Genomic DNA, 19,468 nt, shown 5'->3' on the forward strand with positions numbered 1-19,468 from the left:
GGTGATCCTGTTGATGCCCTGGTTGAGAATTGGAACTTGCTCACTAGGGCAGTAGACACGATTGCTCCCAAGCGTCCCCTCCGATCCACTTCAAATTTGGCCCCTTGGTATACGGAAGACCTACGGGGGCTGAAGCGGCAAGGTAGGCAACTGGAATGCAGGTGGAGGAAGACTCAACTCTGACAGATTGCGACATAGAGCACATCTAAAGATCTCTGCTCAGGCAATACGTGCAGCAAAGAGGCGTTTTTCCCCTGCCCGTATTGTCTCTGCGAGTTCACGTCCAGCGGAGTTGTTCAGGGCTGTGAGGGGACTAGTATCTGCTTCCCCTCCCTTGAACCAGAATTTGGAGTTATCGGTTACCCACTGTGATGTGTTTAAAGAGTTTTTCGCAGATAAAATCTCTCTGATTCGGACCGACCTAGATGGAGACTCAACAATTAATTTGATATCTGAGCTGGAGATGCCCAACGACTCCTCTTATGTGATTCAACTGGATCAGTTTCAGTCTGTGACTCCTGAGGATGTGGACAAGCTGCTTGGAGCGGTGAGGCCTACTACTTGTTCTCTTGACCCTTGTCCAACATGACTTGTTTGATCTAGTAGGGAGGTTGTTGTAGACAGCCTGGTGGAAATAATAAATGCTTCTCTGAGGGAGGGCAGGATGCCTCCTTGTCTTAAGCAGGCAATCATTAGACCTCTTCTAAAGAATCCTGCATTAGATCCCTCAGAGTTGAGCAATTATAGGCCAGTTTCCAACCTCCATTGGCTGGGCAAGGTAATTGAGAGGGTGGTGGCCTCTCAGCTCCAGGCGGTCTTGGAAGAAACTGATTATCTAGATCCATTTCAAACTGGTTCTCGGGCGGGCTATGGGGTGGAGACTGCCTTGGTCGGCCTGATGGATGATCTCCAGTTGGGAATTGACAGAGGAAGTGTGACTCTGTTGGTCCTTTTGGATCTCTCGGCAGCTTTCGATACTATCGACCATCGTATCCTTCTGGAATGTCTGAGGGGGTTGGGGGTGGGAGGCACTGTTTTACAGCTCCTACCTTTCGGATAGATTCCAGATGGTGTCAATTGGAGACTGTTGCTCTTCAAAATCTGAGCTTAAGTATGGTGTCCCTCAAGGCTCCATACTTTCTCCAAAGGTTTTTAACATCTACATGAAACCGCTGGGAGAGATCATCAGGGGATCTGGAGCTGGGTGTTACCAGTACGCTGATGACACCCAGATCTATTTCTCCATGTCAACTTCTTCAAGAGCTGGCATATCCTCCCTAAATGCCTGCCTGGAAGCCCTAATGGGCTGGATGAGGGAGAATAAACTGAAGCAGAATCCTGATAAGACGGAGGTACTTATTGTGCGGGGTCAGAACTCTAGAGATGATTTTGATCTGCCTGTTCTAGAAGGGGTCACACTTCCACAAAAGGAACAGGTTCGCAGTCTGGGAGTACTTCTGGATTCACATCTCTCCCTGGTTTCTCAGGTTGAGGTGGTGGCCAGGGGTGCTTTCTATCAGCTTTGGCTGATACGCCAGCTGCGCCTGTTTCTCGAGATCAACGACCTCAAAACAGTGGTACATCTGTTGGTAACCTCCAGACTTGACTTTTGTAATGCCCTCTACATGGGGCTGCCTTTGTACATAGTCCGGAAACATCAGTTGGTTCAGAACCTGGCAGCCAGGTTGGTCTCTGGGTCATCTCAGAGAGACCATGTGACTCCTTTACTGATGGAGTTATACTGGCTGCCAATAGGTTTCCAAACAAAATACAAAGGGCTAGTTATAACTTACAAAGTCCTAAACAGCTTAGGCCCTGGGTATTTAAGAGAGCGTCTTCATCATTACAAGCCCCATCGCCCATTGAGGTCCTCTCAGGAGGTCCGTCTCCAGTTACTGCCAACTCATTTGGTGGCTACACAGAGACGGGCCTTCTCGGTCGCTGCCCGAGATTGTGGAATGCGCTCCCTGCTGAGAAATGATCCTCCCCATCTCTGGCAATTTTCAAAAAAACACCTGAAAACCCATCTTTTCGCCCAAGCTTTCTCAGCTTCCTAATATTTTTGGGTTTTAATCTCTGGTTATTTTTAAATTGTTAAAGTGTTTTTAAGTTTTTGTATATGTTTTTAACTGGTTTTATGTTATTGTAAATCACCCAGAGATGAAAGTTTGGGGCGGTATACAAATTTGATAAATAAATAAAATAAATAAATATTTATATTATTTATTATTATTTCTATTTCTATTATAATTCTATAATCTATTTGATTATAGAAAGGTTGATACTGTATTATGACTGTGGAGTTATAGAGTTATAAAAGGAAATGAGATGCTTGCATTTGACCCAAAGCATGTCTTCTCTGGGCTTAAATGATAAGCTGGATATTTCAGGGTTTTTTGTAATACTACTCAAAGATACATTTCTTTAAGAAGGGGAGCCTTTGCAGCGATTCAAGAGCAGCAGATACAGCTGTTGCTAAACCAGCCATTTCTAAGAACACAAGAGAGCTTTTCACTGTATTAAGTATATCAAAAGGAACATGACAGTTTCTCACAATCAGTTTTATAAAGCAGAGTTTGCAAAATTCTTTGTTTTTGCTTTGCTTTTAGTAAGACCAACACTGGGCATTTGCAAAGAGGATTCTTTTAGAGAGACAACAGCTGTAAGTTATGAAAAACTTAAAGTCTACCCTATTATTTTTCTAATAATTATTATGTTGTACATTGCAATGAAGTGTTTGTTTGTACTTCTTGTTACTTTAAAAGGAGTGTTGCATCCATCATGAAAAAATATTTTGGTGTCCAATGAAAAACATCTTGGATGCTTTCTGTATTGACCGATGAAGGTATCATAGAACACTACGTGTGTCAATTTTGTCTCATCTTCACTTGAATTTAGTACAACAGTCTGTGTTTAGATATATCTTTGTACTGTATGTTCTATCTAATTTTATGCATTTAAAACATCTAAGTGTTTCATTTGACTTTGCACTTACTGTATTTGTATTTTCACCAGTTTGTAAGTGCTATCCCAGTTTGTACCATCTTGACCCTATTGTAAGCATAAGTGCAAAACATTGTGTGTTGCTTTCTGCAGTGCTGAAGTGGGACTCAAGCCAAACAAACAAACAAACAAAACAACTTAGAAAGCAGGCTGCAATACGAATGTAACTTTCTTTTTATGGAGCCAGAATTGTCTTCATAGCTTATGCCAGAGATTCTCCACAGCAAAAAGCGCGACATAGGGTGGCTTCACATGAAATGGCAGTAAGTAAATGCAAAAGAGCTCCTGCTTCCCACCGCGTACGCTCTCCTGTTACTGTTTCTGCTTCCATAACTTCTGAATCTGCCTATGTCAAGTGGAGAATGTTGGTAACTCAATTCAGCCCAACATGTGGGACCAGACATTTGAAGGGTTGACAGAGTTGGACTGAGGTGGGTTACCAGTCTTTTCCAGCTAACATTGGCAGGTTCAGATGTCATGGAAGCTGCACGTGCTTAGAGAGAACTGATGGCTCTTCCCTACTTACTTGCTGCCGTTACATGTGAGGCTGCCCATACTGTCTGAAGACAATGCAACTGCCAAAGTAGGGTAAGAACTTTATTAGAACCAGTTTAAAATACCAAAGAGTAGTCAACTAGCTGTCAAGTTCTCCATAATTCTTCTTCCAGCTGGATGTTATGCAAAACAAAAGGGGGAGGTGGTGTGACAGAAGAGTCCCAAAGTCTACAAGTCTGCATCTTGTAGTCAATAGTGGTTGAATGACTAAACAAACTAGGTTTGGATATATAGCTCAGCCTCCAACATTATCCCTTAATTTTATCTGATGTACTGTATATTAATGCTTAAAATTGGAGATCTTGAGATCAGGAATACTCACATTTGTGACAGTTACTGCAACTGTAACCACCAAACAGTGTATACGTGCTATAGGCAGGAGAAAATCGAGGATTATTATGACTAATGGTGCAATACACATTTGAGATCTGGTTTGGTAATCCAAAGAAATACAGTATAAAAACCTGAGGACTAAACGCTAATCATTCTCCAGGTGTCCATTGAATACCCATAATAAATTCATTCAATGCACCTGTATCTTGGAATAAGTTCCATTGATTACTATGGGCTAACTTCTGAGTACACATAGGATCAGACTGTATGTGCCCAACTCCACTAGAGGGGGGAGTCTGTCATTGATTAAAGAACTAAATTGCACTTTGAGTGCAATCCTTGTCATTGAAATCAAAGACAAATTTCTGTTGGCTTAAGTGCACAGTGTAGCAATCAATTTTTTACTTCTTGTATCTGCCTGTTTGCAAATCTATATTATCTGATTCTGATCTCCCACTCAAGTTTCTCTCTCCATGCCTGGAAATATTATTGAACTTAATTGTTCAAGGCAAGCAGAGTTTTTTTCAGGCACAAATGCAAATCAAGGTACCCATTTACAGGCTCTCAGTTACAGACTGCCTATTTCAAATAAGACAACCTGGATGAAGCCTCCTGGAAGTAATCCAGACATCCAGTCCAGAAAAGGATTCACTGTGGGTGCTTTTCCATGAAATCTGCTAAGCCACCAGGTCACCACCAGAAGTTTTTCCCCTGATTGTTGTTTATGTCTCTTTCTCTCTCATCTTCACTGTAATCCCCAGGGATCCATGGCAGGCCCCTATTAACCCTAAAGGCAGCTCTCTGTCTAATTGTTTATTGGGCCAGTATGAAGCTTTGGTCAAAGCTGAATACTCCGCACAGTCCCCCTGGCACTATGAGGAGATGACTGTTTCCACCATGCAGTGCTGTGCCCTGCCCAACCCGGGGTGTGTGTGATCCTTTAAGGACACAGCACTCTTGAGTCCTTGCACCAACCTGGAAGGCATGCACAGAGTGCTGGGAAGTACAGACCTTCCTAGTCCTTTCCCCATAAAGCTCTTGAGAGCGCTCCATCTCTCTTAAAGGGCCTTCCCAGCACCAAGAAAAGTGCAATACTGTGTGGTGGTCAGCACAGTGAGAAATGGCTCTCAAGTTTAAGTTGGGGCTTTTTTATTTACAAAGTGGTTCCCCGCTTGAAAAACAATGAAGATCACTGCTGTCAATAATATATATTTAATATCATTGCATGATGGTGGACGGGACAGGGAGAGATGTAAGAATATCACTGGCAGATATGTGATACAGAGACAAATAAAAACAGCACTAGTTGGGGACTGCATACCTGCAACTCAACTTTTTACTGCCACAGGGTATCACTTGGGTGGGGACACATGCTCAAGAATAACTACATGCATGCTTTGGAGGGATTATGGGGGCACAAGAAGAGCCCTTGCACAACTCTAAAGGTTCAGCAAGACTGGGAACATAATGCGGAGGGTCAATGATATGTTCCTAATCTTGCAGAGCTTTCTGGAGAACACACAGTACTTGGAAGTCTAATGGCTTTTGTGCAATGATGTCTGTGCAGGCAAAGCTGGGGCAGCAAATTGTGTGAAGGCTCTTATCATGCCCCCTAAATCCCTCCAAGTGTGCAAGATGTCACCCACTAATCACCACCCGCCCATCTAGGCTAAATGTACTCCAAAATACTTTAAAGACTTTATATAAGAAAGGTCTTTGATCAGTCATTCTCCCAGTTTCCAAGAAGCCCTTTCCAATGTAGAAATGATTTTAATATGTCAAATAGAAAACACACATTTAATGAACGGCTATGCTTTTAAAGTGTTACCACCTTCCCTTATGATTTTAGGACTATTCTCTGTTCACGTAATCAGAATTCATACATCTTTCAGATGACTTGCAAAGAAGCCCAGCAAAGCATAATCCGAAAGAACTGTGTAGCTAAAGAGAATTTCAGATTTCTCAATAACAAATCCAGTCAGCTGAAGACAAGATTTAATTTTTAAAGCACTTAATGTCAGCCACCTCAGATCCTTCAGGTATGTGTTCTAGTCCATCCCACACAAATTAGATATGGTTGAATAATCTTTTGTAATTTCAGGACTCCAAAAAGCTAATACCACCACATTTTTACTCATATTCATGCCAGCAACCCACAAGTTGATTTTGTTGGAGCTAGGACCCTGGCAGCATCAGCTCTCAGCTGCAATGTCTCATAGTGACCATGGGGGCAGGGGTTAGGGTCATGGATAAGAGTGCTGGACTCCTGCCCTCTTTGTTCTCCCAATGTTAGTCTCCATTTTGTCTCTCCAGAGATGGCTTTTTGTTTTGGTCTCTCTTCAGCTAGGAGCTACAGCTAAAATTAAGTTGCAGGCTTTTTCACATTTGTATGTTACAGTTTCTTTAATAAATCCTTGTAGTTCTTAAGTAGTAAAGAACTGTTGCTGCTTTCTCAAACTGGTTTTGCTCTGCTATTTGGGGACTGAATTGCCATTCTTCCTCTACAGATTTTGACTCTGTTCCATAAAGCTAGACCACCATACTGCTGACCTAACACTTTAAGGGAAACGACTATTTGATATTTCAGCAACAGTTGTAATTGAACTAGGATTCCTGTTCTACTTTTGGCCAACAAATATTATGGCACCTCTTTCAGATTAGCTCTTGGGTTGCTATATGCAACTATGATGCCTAGTAAGTTCCAAGTCCATCTCCATAATGTGTTTTTGTCATATTCTCTATAAGCGCAACCCAGTCTCCTGAGGTAAATGATAAAGATCCTATGTCTTAAATATACCTGAATTGCTCTCCAAATTTCTTCAGAGGATTAGTACTGGCAGTCAATATGCAATCTGTGGGCAGCAAAAAAGAGTGCCCTGCATACCACAGGATGCTGCTCATTATTTGCTTTCAGAGTAGCTGGAAAAGCCTCTTTGCAGTGCACAATTAACCTATACAGAGGAGCACTGCTGGATCAGACCAAGGGTCCATTAAGTCCTGCATTCCATTTCCCATAGTCACCATCTAGAGGCCTCTGGGAAAGTCCACAATCAGGTCATGAAGGTAGTAGTACTCCGTTGTTCTTACCCCCACTCCCAACAACTGGGCACCAGTTGTATACCACCCCTGAACATGGGGGTTCTACAGGGTGGCCCTTCCATGAGGTGTGGTGTAAGTCACCACAGGCAGCACATCATTGGGGCATCAGTAGGGCAGGATACTCCCTGCTGCTTCACTTGCCTCCCTCAGCATCCAAGCAGCTTTTCACTGCTGCTACATTCAACTTCTGGGTCAGGGATCTAGTTAGTTATCCACACATTGGGTATATCAAGATTGGATTTGTTCAACGTGCTTTATATGGGGCTGCTCTTGAAGACCATTCAGAAACTTCAGTTAGTGCAGAATGCTACTACACAGACATAGTACTGACAAGCACCAGGTATCATGATTCATTCATGTCATTGCTATGCTAGGGATGTGCACGAAGATCTTCGGTGCCGACGGGGGGTAGCACTTTAAGGGCGGGGGAGGGTGTACTCCCTGCTGCCCCGTTTCCCCCGTCGGCTGGAAGTCGTGAGCGTGTGTGTGCCCATTGTGCGCGACTTCCGGCCAGCGGGGGAAACGGGGCGGGCTTCAAAACGACAGTGTGCGGGCGGGGGAAATGTGGTGGGAGGGGTGAGTACACCCTCCCCCACCCTTAAAGAGCTACCCCCGTCGGCGTTTCGGCACCGAAACTGCCCCCAGCGCCGAAACATTTCGGAGGCCTTCATAATGGCCTCCGAAACGTTTCGGGCACAAGCCTATGCTATGCCCACTGAACTGGTTGCAGATTTGTTTCTGGGCTCAGTTCCAGGTGCTGACTCTTACCTTTAAAGTACTGAACAGCTTGGGAGTAGGACAGCTGAAAGATAACGAAGTTGCCTGTTCCCCAAGGTCAGCTGGTGTTGTTTCCCACCACCATTGGAAGCTCAGTTGGCAGTAGCATGCTGAACAGCTTTTTCAGTCGTGGCGTTAACCATGTGGCCCTCTTTGCCCAAACTGGAGTCCTTGCAACCTCTCCACTCGCAACTGAAGACCCTAATCCCAACCAGAAAACCCTGAGTGCCTTTTTTTTTTTAGAAGGGGAAAGGCTGGATAATATTTTAATACATACATTTGTAAATGTAAGCCAATTCAGAGAACTCTGGACTGAGACAAAAGTGTACATTTTTGAGGAGCAAACAGCATAGTCACCTCTCCCTGCTGCCCCATTACTGACCCTTTTCTTGTAAGGGGAACTCCCTTCTCATCTCCTCATGCCATCCTTCTACTCAATAAGGAATAACTTTCCTTATTGAGTATAATTTGTTTTACTTGAGAGCAAAACATACAATTCTGCATAGAATGCATGGTAATGTTTTTGAGTGCTCTTTGTCATCACTATTGAAATATTTGAACTATTTAAAGAGACTTGAAAAAAGGAACCATCCATTTTTCTAAACTGTTTAAAATCTATCCCCAAATCTAGAAATTCTCCAAGTGGATCCAGTCTTGCTGACACTCAATACAAAGTAATCTTGGACTCATTTCACTCACCAATGAAGAACTCAATCAAATAGAGGGATAAAGACATTTATAAAACAAGTTATTAGGTACACAACAATTGTAAAAGCAGGAAAACATTTCAAATTAGAGAAGTCACCGTTTCTGAATTTGAAGTGTAGAAAGTGCATTTCTTTCCTACTCTGTCGTATAGAACAGGGCTATCCCCTTCTCCTTCCCTCCACCACAATCAGTTTGTGGCTAAATATTTAGAAGGAACATAGGAAACTGCCATATACTGAGACAGACCATTGGTCTATCTAGCTCAGTATGGTCTACACAGACTGGCAGCAGCTTCTCCAAGGTTGCAGGCAGGAATCTCTCTCAGCCCTATCTTGGAGATGCCAGGGAGGGAACTTGGAACCTTCTGCTTTTCCCAGAGCAGCTCCATCCCGAGGGGAATATCTTCCAGCGCTCACACTTAACAGGACACCAAATAAAATGAATTATTCTTGGCTCTCTTGAGGTGGAGTCAGGAATAATGGCTTAGAAAGTAAGGACACCAACATGAGGCCTGAAGAGGTAATCTGTCTGCTTGGGAAATGTGCCCAAGTCTTTCACTAGAAAAGTGTCTTGAATAAGATTTCCAGAGAAGAGCTACTAAAAATGGTTTTCTACATTCACCTTAATTTTAATGATACAACTTCTAAAAATGCATCCCTGTCCCATGTCTACAAAGTCTGGGGTATCGTAGAGTTTGTCCTTCACCTTTTCAATGGTCCAAAGCATAGATCCCCATCTTTAACAAAGTCAATGATCCCGTAAGAAGAGAGTAGGCCATCTGGGTGTGTTGTAGCTCCATATACTGCTGAAAAACCATGTGATAAGCTTCTTTGAATCTAAGTGCTACATGATCAAAGTGGTTTTTACACTGAAAAAAAAAATACTACTTTGGACAACTCATTTCACTGCATGGTACCAGCTACATCAAACAGTCTCTTCTCAAGGTCACAAAAACATGATATTTTGGACTGCTCTGGGCCAGGGAAGGGGTCAGCAGCCCTGCCAAGGCTATACTGGAGACAAATGAAGGGAATGTGATAAATAATCTGAAGGAACTACAAAGTTAGAATTCCAAGTGCTCAATACGGTGAGGGCAAGCATGTAGTGCAAAGCATGGAATTCAGGGAGTATTTAAAGAGAGATGCAAATGAACTGCAACCTACAGCTGGAAAGCGGGGAATAAACCACACCAGAAGGGAATTGCTGAAGAAAAAAACACACATACAGAAGAGAGCTTTCAACTTCGCTTCACCCCAATGGCACACTGAATCTGCACAAGTCACCACAACAGACTTGGTTAAATCAGCTCCAGGAGCTTCTTGCAATAAGGATGACAATTCTGCACTGTAAGGACTGCAGAAAAGTCTCCTCCCATCACACACCAAGCAAAGCTCCTGAGGAGTTTACTAACAGGAAGAAAATTTACAAATAGGCAGGACTGTGTTAATCCTCTGCTTCTTTAAAAATGCTGAAGTAATCTAATTTCTGTCACGACAAAGCAGAGTTTTGTGAAGTGTGTAACTTATGCAAGTAAGTTCATGCAATTTCTCTTATTCTGCTTAATTTATTCTGTTTCTGCTAGTCATGGCAGAGGCCAGGAGCTAAAGCACACAGAAGCTGCCCCTTCCGACTTCTGGAAATTTTGTTCAGCAACTCCTCTGGTGTCTGATATTTCAGACATTATGTACATACTTTCAAGCACATTTTTATAGTTGAAACTTGCTTCTGTAAACAAATGAAAGCTGAGATTTTATGGAAGCAGAACTCTGTAGCCTTTTAAATGCTTCTGAAGAATTGCAACATATATACAACCCTGCCCGTAGGCAAACGATCCAAGTGCCTAGAATACCTCATTTCAGAACCAATGAGTAGTAATATGAACATCAAGTGGTGGGAGGGCCAGAGTGGCCTTTCTGGTCTAACAGTGTAGTTATTGCCCTTTTTACAATCTTACTATTGCTGTCCTAGGTCAAATTGGTCACTGTAACTGTTACTCAATGCTACCTTATGGCAGCCTATGCATTCTTTTATTGATGCACCCATCTGGTACATGACGTTATTCCTGTCTGAATTTCAAGTGTGTGTGTGTGTGTTGGAGTGTTTAATAGGTGCAGGTTCCTAGAACTACCGTATGTTGAGCACCATGAAATATTTTTGCATGGTTCATCTCTGTTCACCTGTTAATCAATCAACAGTGATGAGAGAATCCTCAAGAAAGATGCTCTCAAATGGAGCAACAAGTGGATCCCATACAAGGTAGCTGGGATATACTTAGGAATGAGTAGATTTCACTCCAGTGTCTTTTCTTGGCTTATTCCAAATGTATATCAAGAAAGCCAGAGATTTGTTCCCTGGGCTTTAGTTTATTGATGAATCTTGCTCACTACATCCTGAACAGAGGTTGCAGAATCCTTGTGTGGTAGCCATCTGGGTTATACATGCAAACAGACATTCGACAGGTGAAGCTGGTCAATGTTCTGATCCTACTGGCAGAAACACTTCTCTACTATTGTAGTGGCTGCTCCGGTACACGATTTTTGCCTTGTCAATTTCCCATTTCAGGCTGTAAAGAAATGAAAGTGCCAAAAGATTAGTTTTTTACTACTATATCTCACATGTGCATAAGCTTCTCATTTTGTCTTGTTCCTTTAAAACAAAAATCTGAGCAGAAAACTGTGGTGCCACCGATATGAACCACTTGTTCATATCAGGAACATAGTTCTTAAGTCACCAGCTGAAAAGCCATTATGATGGTGGTATTATTAATAGCAGATCACCTCAAACATTAGACTCTGTGCCTTAATTTGACAAACTCTGTCCACAGGTTAACTACAAAAGATCAAGACAGTTGCAATACTTGCAAAGAGGATGTTGGAAAGTAATGAGTTCCAGAGAGAAGGAACAAGGTGCAGCCATTGGTGCAAAATAAATAGTAATCCAATATATAGCGAAGAGGAGAGTTTCTGGTTACAGCATCTGGGGCTTTTTAGTTTAGAAGAGAGAAGACTGCAGGGAGACAGGATAGAGGTGTATAAAATTATGCATGGAGTAGCAAGAGTGGACAGAGAAATTTTACTCCATCTCTCACAACACTAGAATCAGGAGTCATCCCATAGAACTGAAGATCAAGATATCTGAGACCAAAAGGAGGGTTTTCACACAGTGCATAATTAAATCTATGGAATTCTCTGCCATGGGATGTGGATATGGCCAGTAGCTTGAATGGCTTCAAAAGGGACTTAGATGAACTCATGGAGGACAGGTTCTGAACTTGGGTGAAAAGGGGGAAAAATCAACAGAATTCAGAGTGACCAAAACAGTTGATAGACCAACAAGTCAGTATTAGGTAAATAGAGATTAGGGCAATAACCCTGACAGACAGCAAGAACTATGCCGACAGCGCATGTTCACACAGTTTAGTTTAAAACTCCACAGCATTTTACAATGTTTACTGATTTTAAGATTTTAACCACCTAAAGCTTTTATTAAGCTTTTTTCCCCCCCTAAGGCCAAGTTGAAGACAGATTATCCTGGAGAGAATCTATGTGGTCGCTAAGAGTCAACATGCGCTCCCTAGTGAAATAAGAGCCTCCCCATCTCTGACAATTTTTAAAAAGTCTTTAAAGACATCTGTTCACCTAGGCTTTTAACTGATATTGTTTTAATTTAAGGTTCTTTTTAGAATATCATTTTTAATTTTTTTTAATTGCTGTTTTTTTTAAAATTTCTTGTTTTTGTCTTTCACTAATGTTTTACCTTTGTTTTTATCTGGTTGTATCGCCCAGAGATGTAAGTTTTGGGCGGTATAAAAATATGTTAAATAAATAAACAAATCAAACATTGACTTGACAGCACTTAATCAGTCAATCAAAGCTTTTATACAGTCTTAAAAGGTAAAGTGTGCCGTCAAGTCGGTGTTGATTCCTGGCAACCACAGAGCCCTGTGGTTGTCTTTGGTAGAATAAAGGAAGAGTTTACCACTGCCATCTCCCACGCAATATGAGATGATGCCTTACCCATTTTATATTCATTTACCCATTTTAACCCTAGTTTTAAGATACAGGTGAAACTCGGAAAATTAGAATATCGTGCAGAAGTCCATTAATTTCAGTAATGCAAATTAAAAGGTGAAACTGATATATGAGACAGACGCATTACATGCAAAGCGAGATAAGTCAAGCCTTAATTTGTTATAATTGTGATGATCATGGCGTACAGCTCATGAAAACCCCAAATCCACAATCTCAGAAAATTAGAATATTACATGGAACCAAGAAGACAAGGATTGAAGAATAGAACAATATCGGACCTCTGAAAAGTATAAGCATGCATATGTATTCAGTACTTGGTTTGCAGCAATTACTGCCTCAATGCGGCGTGGCATGGATGCTATCAGCCTGTGGCACTGATGAGGTATTATGGAAGACCAGGATGCTTCATTAGCGGCCTTCAGCAATTCTGCATTATTTGGTCTCATGTCTCTCATCCTTCTCTTGGCAATGCCCCATAGATTCTCTATGGGGTCAGGTCAGGCGAGTTTGCTGGCCAATCAAGCACAGTACACTGTATACTTTTCAGAGGTCCGATATTGTTCTATTCTTCAATCCTTGTCTTCTTGGTTCCATGTAATAGTCTAATTTTCTGAGATTGTGGATTTGGGGTTTTCATGAGCTGTACGCCATGCTCATCACAATTATAACAAATTAAGGCTTGACTTATCTCACTTTGCATGTAATGCGTCTGTCTCATATATCAGTTTCACCTTTTAATTTGCATTACTGAAATTAATGGACTTTTGCACGATATTCTAATTTTCCAAGTTTCACCTGTAGTTCACTGCAGCTTAACAGTGTATAAATTTTAGCCTCTCTACTGTCTTCACAGTTTGGGGTATAGCTTGTTTTAATGCTGCCTTAATGTTGTTTTAATGTAATCTTTTTATTTATTTCATTTCTATATACTATCCCATCCAACAGCTCTGGGCGGTTAACGAAATCAACACAAAATACAATAATTTACAAATCAAACTTAAAACCATATAAAATCTAAACAATTGAAACACCATTTAACAAAGTTAAAACAATTAACACAATTTATGTTGGCCAGAAACTACAGTAAAGGCTGATTGCTTGCTTTCTAGTCAGAAAACAAGCAAGCAAGATATTAGAAAGAGAAGATGAAGATAGATTCAAGGCAGCAAAGTAGAACTCCAAGTTGTCGATGAAAGTGACAACAGACTATTAACAGGAACAAGAGAGGGGAAAGCTCCAAGACAGATAATTAAGGAATAGTAGCTGAAAGGGGAAAGAAGAAGCATTACTGTAACCGATACAGGCTGGCTTCATATGTCAGGGAGAACCAGCTGGACCACTGGTTCGTAGAACACTTGCTTGTATGCCTAACTTCCAGTCAGGGGTGTAGTGAGCTTCCTGGCAATCAGGGGACAAATTGCAGCTAGGGGACTTCAATCCAGTGTTCCCTCTAAGGCGTGCGCAAGCCCACGCATTTTCTGATGTCCACTCAGTTAATTTTAGATACCGCTCAGGTTGAATCAGGGAGGCCCCACCCTGAAAGCATGTGTACACACACTACCTTAATAGTGTCACCCAGAACAAATCTAATTACTGTACACACACAGATGAAAAAAAAAATTAGAGGGAACACTGCCTCCATTGTGCCCCAAGCCATGCCCCCTGCAGCTGACATCAGACACAAGGGGGTGGGGCAACCCAACCCACCCAAGCCTTCCCTTCTGCTGGTTTTTGCGGGAGGATGTCCGCCACCGTGGCCAGCAGCAGCACTGGCTCCATGGTGCGGAGCTGGGCTGGGCACAGCGCTGCTGTCCTCTGCCGGGGCGGTGGTGGATTGGGGCCAGGCAGCATGGTCACAGCAGCCGGGAGGAGGAAGCGTGGGAGAAGGCAAAAGGAAGTCCAGCCCCAGTGTGCGTATTCTCTTGCCATCATGCACGGAAAGCACACATACGCCTTAGCTGCAGGGCACCAGTGCCCAGTGTGGAAAGGGTGTCAGCGGCAGGGCACACCCCAAGCCTTGTGGGTCCCGAACCAGGCCAGGGGACAAATATCCCCCCTTGTCCAATGGACGCTACACCCATGCTTCCAGTGTCAGGAAGGTTATGCTGATATTGGGCATGTCATCTGAACCCGGCAACACTGGCATATTCTACCCCATGTGGTTCCAAACAGGACATCTGTAACCTAAATTTGGAGTAAGTTATAGATGTCTGGTTCAGAACCACAAGTAGGGTAGGATATTCCAACACAGATGGGTTTGGACAACTCACCCAATGTCAGCATATCTTTCCCGGCACTGGGCGTTGGGATTGACTTGGACTAGATAGACCTGGATTCAAAAGTCCACCAATCTATGAAACTAATTGAGTATCCTTCAGCAAAATGGTGTCTCTCAGACAACCTCCTTCACAGGATTCCTTCAAAGATTAATAGAATGAACTTCATGTATAGTGTCTTGAGCAACTCTGAAGAAGGAGACAAACATGTGCTAAGCATATAAAACTCCTTTAGGCAAGCTGAGAATAAAGATAAAGCTTCGGCACTGAGATGCAAAGCTTTCCCTTTAGATAAAGGAAGCTGGGAGGCTAGCTTTCAACCGCATCAGTCAAAGATGAAAGAATAAGAAGTGTAACATGGTACTGCCCCCTGGTGACCAGTTTGGCAAGTTCTAGCTTGACAAAACCTCCAGGTGACTCGACAGAAAGCAACAAGTTCATCCAGGCAGTAATGGTTGTCCAGAGTTTATTTTTAATACCCTTCCTTCCTCCTTCCTTTCCCTGGTAAACAAACCAGAAAATAGCAATGTTTTCTAATTACTTTTGAAGAGCATTTGCAGTTTTTTAAAACCATGAGCCGAAAGTATAAAATGCCAGCTTGGAATGCAATGACCCGATATTTTATTTCTTAACTTTCAAAGTCATCGTGCCAAGTAGTAATTTTGGCTTCTGATACTACATAACATGAGAGGAACAGGAAGTTCAAGAGACTTGCTCTTCCTATTCTCCACGTTCCTCTGCCATATCCAAAGCAGAATGATCACATCTAACTCTTGTAGCAAGATGCACAAGCTCCCAGTTCTGGGACAAATGTTTACTGTGGACATTACAGCAGCAAGACTACCACAAAACATCACTTCAGCTTTGTGCTCCCCACACATTACAAAGTGTCTGAAGCCATTCACAGCTAACCCTTTAAGTGGGCTAATTCAAAAAGCAAAATGGAACAGGGAAACAAGAACAGAATTATCCAGAAGAGGAGTTTGTGTTCTTCATAAGCAATACATACTTTATCCTTTCTATTTGGACAAACTTGGCAGTGTCATTAAACAGGAGCTAGGATTATAGCAGCATCCTTCTGCATAAAGCAATTACAACTAGCCCTTTCAATGGAATGGAATATTCCACTGAATATTCAGATACAGGAGAACCTCCACATTTACAGGGGTTTCTGTTCTCCACTACAACCGCAAATACAGAAACCAAGAATACAGAGGCATTTGGCCAATGCAAATGCAGGGGTTAGGTTCCCTGAGGTTGGGAAAATGGCCAAAAAGGGTTAAATGGCCCTTTAAATGCAGGGTGGAAGTGGCCTATCATGCTTCACAGGTAACCATCAGTGCCCCCAATTAGTAAGAAATTGGCCAAAAATTTTGGTTTCCCCCCAAATTTTTTAAGGAGCCATTTTGAGGCTCCCAATTTCAAAATGGCAGCCAGAAAGAACCTCCAAGGTATGCATGGAATATGACCCTCAGATATGCTGAGGTTAACCCTTTAAAAGCCATTTCCCCTCGTGTATACTTAGGTCAGGTGTCAATCACCCGACCGTGGATACGCGGAACTGTCGATACTGAGTCTGCGATTAGTGAGGTTCTCCTATATCGTGATGGCTGGACTGCTGTCAAGTAATAGACAGCTGTGTTACCTGACTGGGTGGGCTCACATCCAGTTTTGCTTACTACTCACATCTCTCACAAGTTCTTGCTGTGGATTCTTTGGAATTTGCAGGGCCATCACCCTGGCTCGTTTGTATAGCTCTTCGTTGCGCTCCTCTACAACCACATCATACTTCCGTTTTGGAGAAGTTTGGCCACAGTGGTACAGCCTTGGTACTGCAAAAGGGTAATGAAGAATCACTGGATCATTCCTCTGGCTCAGGAGCCTCAAATATTTATTGTTTGTTTATTACATTTATAAATCGCCCCATCCAGAGGCTCTGGGTGGTGTACAACTTTTTAAAAAGACATAAAACCCACAATTCAAACACAATGCTATAAACAATTCAAAAACGGTTAAAATCATTTAAAACCAATTAAAATACTTAAAAAACCAGCACCACTTTACAAGCCTTGGAAGGCCAGGCCAAACAAATAGGTTTTTAGGGCTCTCTTAAAGGCCGACAGTGAGCCTAAACTGCGGATGTCTGCCGGGAATGCATTCCATAGACCAGGAGCACCTACAGAAAAGGCCCGGTTCCGAGTCGTCACCAGATGTCCTGGTGGTAACTGGAGACGGACCTCTCCAGATGACCTCAATGAGTGATGGGGATCATACCGAAGGCGCTCTCTAAGGTAACCCAGACCCAAGCCGTTCAGAGCTTTAAAAGGTAATAACCAGCACTTTGTATTTCGCCCAGAAACATATCGGCAGCCAGTGCAGCTGTTTTAAGACAGGCATAATATGGTCTCTCCGGGTTACCCCCCCGAGACCAATCTGGCTCACGCATTTTGAACTAACTGAAGTTTCTGAACTACGTACAAAGGCAGCCCCACGAAGAGCACAATGCAGTAGTCAAGCCTGGAGGTTACCGGCTGATGCACCATTGTTTTGAGATCGTTCTCTTCAAGGAATGGACGCAGCTGTAGAATCAGCTGAAGCTGATAGAAAGCGCTCCTGGCCATAGCCTCCACCTGAGATACCATGGTGAGGCTTGGATCCAAGAGCACTCCCAAGCTGCGTACCTGTTCCTTCTGGGGGAGTGTAACCCCATCCAGCAGAGGAAGATCTAACTCATCCCTTAAATTCCGATCCCCCACAAAGAGCACCTCTGTCTTGCTTGAATACAGTTGATTAAGATACAGTTTATTAAGCATACAAGCATTTGCAACAGAGAGTCGGTACTAGTTAAGGGACAAATACAATGCAAAGAAGAACTATAGCTTGACTCCCCTTATGATTTCATTTCAACACTGAAGGCAGCACGGATCTTTTGTTCTTCAGCCCTGTGTAAGTGTTCAAAACTAGTCAGATGTTAATTCGAGTTTACATCTTTAAATATTCTCTCAAGTTGCCCCCAAGTACAAAAGGGTTTAGAAGCTGTTCACTGATTCACTTCAGTCTTATGTACTTCTAGAAACAGGCTTTGCTGAACTCCCAAGCAAGTCTAGCTGAGTAAGAGCTATACCCTATCACTTCTATTGATTGTAAAACGAATCTTACCGTCATTTATGGGCTCCTAGTGCCCATTAAAGGATTCATATAATTTATGGACAGCGCCTGCCTACCTGTACTGGTGCAGTTTCCCTGGACTGCAGAAGGGTCTGTGACTGGACTGCCGAGGTCTTCCATGCAGGAAGGGACAGAGGCTAGTAAACCTATGGAAAGTAGTGATAATGTCTCCATTAAAGAACACGTTTTCATTGCCAACTGGAGTATAATATGGACTAGCCTATAACACAGATATATTCACTTGAATCAAGACCTGAGTACTGACTTACTTGTTATCTTAGTCCTAATGTATCAAATCACTTTCATTAAAACCCTAGGGCCATGGAATCTGCCCCTTTGAAGAAACATTCGATCTTAAACTGAGAGCTGCAACTAATTTACATGTGTAGCATTTGAGAGAGATCAATAAACCTATTGAATACACTGCTTGTATGATGCTAATTTGAGCAATGTTTTCAATGAAACAAACTGAAGATTCCATGTTCTGTAAATTGTGGTAATTTGAGAAAAGTAGGATTACAAGGCACTGGAAGGACTAATTCTTTCTCGGTTACTGAATGGTGGAATAAGTTTTGGGTGTTGCTCCAAATGTTGAAAATTAACAGTTTATAAGAGTGAAAGGAAAGAGTTAAATAAGTTCATTTTTCTGTATTCAGTGGAGTCCGCTTTTGTCCAGAAAGTAAAATTTAACATGGATTTTAATATTTACTAGCCAACCCTGCACAGAGCACATGTGAGCTCTTTGGGGCCGGCAGTTACCTCTTCCCCCCACCTTCTGCCCCAGTCTCCGCTTCCTGACCACGGCTGGCCCATGTCGGGCCCAGCCGCCTCTCCTCCCCACTGCCACTTCTGCCCCCCTTTCTTTCCCCGCTCCTGGGCCTTGCCGCCTCTGGCCTCCATAGCCGGGCCCGCTGCCACGGCGACCAATCCTCCTGGGTGCGCCTCAGCCAATCAGGCGCCTCTGTCACCCAGACAATCAGCTGGGCGCTGGGACGCACATTCCAAGGCACACCCAGGAGAATTAAATATATAGATAGTAAGATGGTATTGTGAAGGTAGTGATATTTTATTATCTCCTTTATGGCTATAGGGGGATATCTGTGGTTGCTAGTCTTTTACATGGATTAAAATTAATAATGTTTGTTGGTTAAAAATGTTTACTATATTTTGGATAAAAAGTGCAAAAAAAGTTGAACAAAGTAGTAGTGGTGGTCTATGGGTTTTGTTGTCCAAGGCATCTAATCCATAACACTCCAATCTAATTTATAAATAAACTTCAGCTATTAGTGTTCCAATTACAGCCAGAGGGCAGTTTTGTCAACAGTTGCTTGAAATATGGAAAGCATGACAAATTGGCAGAGCACTCATTTGATGAAGAGAACCAATACTCTTTGGAACTGTTTGGCACTCAATTCCAACTGTATATCGAGGGCTATGTTTTATGCATTCCCCTTTATAATGGCTTCAGAGAGAGATTAGTTGCTCTTTATAAGGGCTGATCCGATTATGCAACAATCT

At 42.6% G+C, this 19,468-nt stretch overlaps 1 protein-coding gene and 1 long non-coding RNA gene across 3 annotated transcripts in view; one reads left to right on the forward strand and one right to left on the reverse strand.

Moving 5' to 3' along the window:
• The first annotated feature begins 1,201 nt into the window (after positions 1 to 1,201).
• LOC128328970 (uncharacterized) lies at positions 1,202 to 12,329 on the forward strand. Its single transcript, XR_008309475.1, has 3 exons — positions 1,202 to 1,352; positions 2,610 to 2,662; positions 11,984 to 12,329. It is a non-coding gene; the product is annotated as an uncharacterized LOC128328970 (long non-coding RNA).
• Positions 8,487 to 19,468, reverse strand: part of CRY2 (cryptochrome circadian regulator 2) — a 49,066-nt gene continuing 38,084 nt past the window's right edge. For both annotated transcript variants that reach the window (XM_053259197.1, XM_053259192.1), the window contains exons 10-12: positions 18,007 to 18,096; positions 16,469 to 16,614; positions 8,487 to 11,038 (exon numbers count right to left, since the gene is read on the reverse strand). In XM_053259197.1, coding sequence (XP_053115172.1) covers positions 11,021 to 11,038; positions 16,469 to 16,614; positions 18,007 to 18,096 — 254 coding nt within the window. In that variant the 3' untranslated portion in view covers positions 8,487 to 11,020. The remainder of the gene's footprint in view (positions 11,039 to 16,468; positions 16,615 to 18,006; positions 18,097 to 19,468) is intronic.

The sequence above is a fragment of the Hemicordylus capensis genome, chromosome 1, assembly GCF_027244095.1.
Source record: "Hemicordylus capensis ecotype Gifberg chromosome 1, rHemCap1.1.pri, whole genome shotgun sequence".
Taxonomy (NCBI): Eukaryota; Metazoa; Chordata; class Lepidosauria; order Squamata; family Cordylidae; genus Hemicordylus; species Hemicordylus capensis.